The 6,000-nt window shown below is 39.0% G+C and overlaps 1 protein-coding gene across 2 annotated transcripts in view; it reads right to left on the bottom strand.

The window, feature by feature from the left end:
• Positions 1–1,051: 1,051 nt before the first annotated feature.
• GOLM1 (golgi membrane protein 1) overlaps positions 1,052–6,000 on the bottom strand; it is a 356,993-nt gene continuing 352,044 nt past the window's right edge. For both annotated transcript variants that reach the window (XM_085633090.1, XM_085633091.1), the window contains one exon: positions 1,052–4,573. In XM_085633090.1, coding sequence (XP_085489216.1) covers positions 4,494–4,573 — 80 coding nt within the window. In that variant the 3' untranslated portion in view covers positions 1,052–4,493. The remainder of the gene's footprint in view (positions 4,574–6,000) is intronic.

Raw genomic sequence — 6,000 nt, 5'->3', positions numbered from 1 at the left:
AGAGGGTTTAACAAACGAAACTTACTGGTCCTAAACGGGTTGGTAAGTGTATTACAAAGTGAGGTTGCATAGCCACACCATATAATACACTCCTTACTGTTTCCAGATGTCAATGTAGAGCCCCAGTATAGGAGACAGTTGCTTGGGTTGTCTAAAGGCTTGCTTGCCCTTGGTGTACTGTCTTCATTTTAGAGCCCAGATAGAAGAAAGGTGTCACACAGATGTAAAGCGAACACCTTCTCTCACATTGAGGCTGCTTAAACCTCTAAGGAAGGGATACAAAAAATATATGTTCCCTGAGGACAGCTGCTATCCTCACCGGATGTGCCATATGCGAGGACCTTTTATGATGAAAGTGGCAAGGAACTTTGGATTGTAGGCTTAGTATGGAGGCCCCTTTCTTTCAGGGATACTTCTAGCTTCCCCTCACCCTCCCGAATGCTCTCTGTAAAACCCACTTCATTTCTTTTCCTCGGATCCCATCCCCACGGCCCTCTTATTTCCCTAGCGTGGAGGATGTATGTGTTAGTTTGAAGTGATGTAAACATTCAAAATCGGGTGTTACTGGAGGAATTTTCAGAATGGGCCAGGGAATAATGTGTTTTACAGGCTTAATCCTTTAATAACTGTACCATGTGCAGGCGTTTTCTCCTCTTTAGAACGCGAGTAAACACATCTTTAACTTTTTTGCCTACCTCTTGTTTTCGATAAAATTCATAATAAAACATGCATACATAAAAGGCTTTTGATCCACCCGCTCATCCATTAGATTATTAGTGTCATTTACATCTTTCTTCTGCCCACTGCAACATACAACGTGGAGCAATGGGCCAACCCTCTTCATCCATTGACTGTCTTGCACTGCTAGTAACAGCATATTGCCTGATCATATGTGCACCGCTGGCTAAAAAGGAAAGCAATTCAATGCCTGATCGCCGTTCTTTTTATATTTTCCAAATTAAATTTAAAAAATGAAATACTTGCCAAGGACATACCTATTGACATTGACTCAACTGGACGCTCAAGTAGAGTAACAGACACGACGAATACATTTTCTTTAAGAAAAATGTCAAAACTTTATTTCCTTCATGGCATAGAGCACGTACTGATATTCACATCTCGTTTGTGCAGAAGAAATACCTTTAACTAGTTTCACATTTCCGCTCTTTAAAAACTAAATCACCATTTGCTGATTTTTTATTTAAATAAGGCATTGTAGGTAATCAAAAAATAAAAGAAAAATGCAGAGGGATAAGGTTTTTTTTTTTTTACAGTACAGATATTTGTGTGCATCCTGCTAAGACTTGCTGCTGTACAAGATTGATTTAGTTTATATAACTGAAGTGATATTTGGAAAAGGACAGAAAAATAGCTGTGCACATAAAATGGTTCGGTTGCACAGATTTGCGGTATCCAGGCCAGATAACTTTTTTTTTTAGTTTCCACTCCCAACTGCCGATTTAAACACTGCAAACACGGTCATATACAATGGAGCACCAAGGAAAATTAGGGCACAGCCCCCAAGATTTCACTTAGGCTTGATGCCTCAGAGGTTTGCAAACGCCTTGGCCGATTGGGCCTCCACACCGCAAACCCCTCTGCCCCCGCCTGGCCTTAAAGAGCCATGTTAAGACAACTTATAAATGGTACTGTTGATTTATTTTGCTCCTTTTGCCGACCCTCAGTTTTTGGCCCAAACATAGGCAGGTGCTGTTTCACTGAACTCTGACGTTCGAGTTGTGGTACAAGTCCTGCCTTTAATGCAGTAATGGCGTGCAAGTACACCCCATTTATTTAAAGAGAAATCTGTGGGTTCCATTAACAAGTATGCCTTAGGGCAGTTTTACACAATGAATCGTTTTGTGGAAATGCAATTTTCTACAAAACTTCTGGTCCCACGCACAATATTGATAGTCACTTAAAAGCCAGACTGTAAAGCAAGTGGTCACAGAGGTTGTGCTATACTGATCACTGCTTGTGTAGGTTTTTATTTTCTGCCTATAATAAAAGTGGTTGTTGCTGTGTCGCTCATACCATCCTGTCCTGTCGAACGCAGATATGGGACTGCTTATTGCAATTCCCAACCAGAAAGCAAACATCTTTGTAAGTGAGGCAGATGGGAAAAAATGCACGGATTCCTTGTAGTCACAATTCGTGACTTATCGGACAATAAGTCAAGATTTTCAGATCCGTAACACCTGTGCCAAAAGCCCAGACTAGCTTAATTTTATTATGAGTCTACTGAAAAAAAATATTTTGGGTAGGATATGGTCAAGAAGATGTCCAACACGAAAGGAGATACTCTAACTAAAAACAAAAAAAAATGTATGTACACTCTAACTAAAATGTTTCTGGTTCTCCACGTCACTTCAGAGACCAAGGCTAAATAGACATAATAGTGGGATTCTTTAAGGTAAGTTATTTTAACAAGTGTATCTAGAGTCCACACCTTCACATCCGCCAGATAATAATGCACACCCTCAGAATCCAAAGGAGTACACACGTTTCTTTAATTGTGCACGGGGAAGCCGTGTGAAGTGCATTAAGGACATGAGATTTGTGGAGCTATTAAACTCACTTCTTGGGGATCAAAGATTGTTTGAGCAAAGTATTTGGAAAACGACAGGGTACATGGAAAGCGGTTTTAGGTAGTTTACATAATTTATTCAGCACTGAATGACCGACTCATTTTGAAAATGTTAATCTCTGTTACTTTTCGGGGTATTTTACTAGTTTTGGGCCACAAGTGTCTTTATACTAATGTAATGAACATTTATAGTGAAAATAAAGAGCACAAAAAGCTGCTGACCAATCAGCAAGATTTCCAAAAGTCTATGAAGTTTTGGGTTTTCTAATAGTTCAGTGGAGAGTACCAGTTGTTAACATATAGTGAGATAGTTTTATCCGTGCAAGTAACACCCAAGGTCTGTGGGTGAGGCACTTTCTGAAGCTGCAAGAGGGAAATATTATCTTTAACAAACCACAAATCTAGTATTCTACTGGCAAGAAAAACTGATATTGTTTTCTCTAGTGTTTGATCGTTTGAACGTATATGGTCTACTCTACCTTTACTGGTTGCAGCCCAAGGAAAACAATTCTGTTTTCTTCTAGAAATATTTTTGTTTCACTCTTAACTTTCATAAAGTTTATTATTTTCATAAAAAAATGCCTCTTAAGAGATGCCATCACCTTCCAGAACTCCGTGAACCACACTTGAGGTGGTTCTGTTTGAAGAACCTGGATTACTGGTGCAATACAATTCCCTAAAGATAAAACAACATTTGACATGTACGTGGGCAGAGAAAGTCTAAAAATATTAATTTCAGGAAGCTACAAGAGACAACCTTCAAGAAATTGTGAATATATCAGCAAAGAGCTTATGTTGCATTGCTGGACTGGAGTATGGATTTTATGAGGAATGCGCAACTTGAAAGATTTTCAGAAAAAGAAACGCCTGTTTTGTGGATCCCTGGATGTGTGCTCTCATGTTCAAACCCGAACTCATCCCCACCATCTCACCCTAACACTGTAATATTTGTTTGGCAAATATTGGGCTCCTAGCTAAGCACACATTGCACAGAAGGATACAAGGGGGCTCAAAACATTTGGCACCAACTGAACTCTCATTTTGGTTTCTATACTGCTAGCTTTTGAAGGCTACAGCCAGGTAGCGTGGAAAGGTAAGCTGGCCATTTCTGCAGCTTCTGTAGTTTCTGAAACTAGTTCCTCTCATGGTGCACATCCTACTTGAAACACTTGTCTTAGCATTAGTTAATGAAAGCAAATCTTTTTTGCATTATCTTCAGTGATGGTGTGCTCATATACTGTTGAAAAACACTTGTCAAATTTGCCAATGTACATGGGAAATTATTGTCCTTCCTTTTAGAGTTGTAACGGACACAGGTCAACATAGGAGCTAAAAGTCCCCGGCATTATTCAATCCAGCTTCTCCCTTACCCGATGCTGCTTAAATTAATTTCTCAATTACATGCTTTTCAACTGAAGCTACCAGCATACTCTCCCAGTCCATAGTTCAAATTGCCTATTCAGGTATTGATATTCCACCAGTCGGTGGGGTATCTGTATTAGGCACATAGTAAAATTCAAGCAAAATTCAAGATAAAGTGCTGGATGCCCTGGTTAAGAGGTTATCAAGTTCTCAGGGGAAGGATCCATATGAGAAAGCCTATGAAAGTGTGCACAGGACTATCAGGGACGGCAGAATGTGCTCCGTACTGGCATTATTTCTGCAATCAAAAAAGTTCTTTAACTTGTAGAAATGCCTCTGTTCCTAAAGTGAACATTCACTAGAACTTGCTGTTCATTAAACAAAGAAATCCTGGTACTACTGATATTCTCAGCTTGAGCAGGAATTTAAGCCTTCAGATTTTGACGAGAAACACAACAATCATATTGTATTCAATTTCTTCTTTTTACAGACGATTGGAGCTCTCAAGTTCATATATATATTTTTTTTTTACAAGCGGTCCTTGCTACTTTAATCTTTGTTCTCGGTCTTCATTTTGTTTGTCTCGCTCCTGCTCATTCATGGCATTTTCGTTCTCCATTGGTCCTGAGAAGAACAACAAAAATTAGGGTAGAAACAGATTTCTGTATGTGTTTCTAAGAAGTGTCCAATCTGACATGCTGATAAAATGGCATCTGTACATGAGATACGAAAGGAGTTAAAAAATAATCAGACGCCCCCTTATGTTGCACACCTTTTTAAAATTGTATTAAAATAATAACAAATAACTTATAATGTACTGTAACTAAAAACAGTTCAGAACAAATGTTCAAGATAGTATGCAATGCACCCTTGACTTGGAGTCCCTGACTTAGCCGAAGACATCACAAAGGAACTGAGTTGATACATCAAAAACGGTACGTTTTGCACCACTGGTGTATTTATAAAGAATATTCTGTAAAATGTGTGAAAATCCCTGATAATCTGAGCAGTACACGATTCAACACTTGTGGCACATTGGCATCTATGCAGTTCAACTGCCCACCACTTTATCTATGGTTAACGGCATTGCTTCTGGTTTCCGTTTTGTACTGAGTGCAAAAAAGACTCCGTGAGCATGCATTGTAACTTATGTTACTTATAACGTATGAAATCTCAATCATATCAACATCAAATTACCATTAGCATTTGTACTAACCATAAAAGATGTACGCAAACCAATTTAACTCACAAAGAGTAAACCAAAATATGGATATATTGTGACTTACACGATCTTAAAAGAAATCTTGAAACAAAGAATAATCCAAATACAGTGCAGTACACCATAACCCAAAATTCAAGCACACCATTGTTGTCCAAGGAAAGGCTTTAAACGGGAATTTTCTCAAATATTAACAAATTAAAAATTGGACCTAAGCAAATTCTAGTGAAAGGTCTGCAAAGGGACATTTTGGACACAAAGTGCAGAGTTCCACAGGGGGTTTTCAGGAATATCCGGCAGTCTAAAGTATTTACTTAAAGGCTAATGTAATTAACATATTGCCTTTTCAGCACTTTTAAACACCACTATGACAAAACTATCAATAAGAAGTCACTGAGTAGAAAGGAGAAATAAAGTGGAACAAGTTGCATCGGACATATAATGCAACATATACGATTAGTCGATTTTTCAGAGTTTGAAGCAAAATAAAGGAATAGCAGGGTTATGCGAAAAGGGAACATGGGGAAAACGGTTAAAGAGATTTGACCTAGGGTCACCCAAAAGCCTCTCCTGATCTTAGGACCAGAATCCACAGGTAGAAGGCTTCTCCTCTCAATAAGAAAACTGAATACTTTCTTTGGCCCGTTCTCGTCCTTCTGCAACTGCTTACGTGTGCACCTATAACCAGAGAACTCCCTCTTACTGATACTTTCTAAAGCACCCCACTCTCCACAGCCCCCCCTGCTTTTTTAATCAAGCCGAGTTGGGAGTTTAGAGGGATTTGAATTTCAGTGGGTTGTTGCTGAGGCATTGAAGTCAGAGCCCCTTCTTT

This window comes from Triturus cristatus, chromosome 2_1 (genome assembly GCF_964204655.1).
Source record: "Triturus cristatus chromosome 2_1, aTriCri1.1, whole genome shotgun sequence".
Taxonomy (NCBI): domain Eukaryota; kingdom Metazoa; phylum Chordata; class Amphibia; order Caudata; family Salamandridae; genus Triturus; species Triturus cristatus.
Note: the sequence above shows the minus strand (reverse complement) of the source record. Positions and strands in the feature narration are given on the sequence as shown.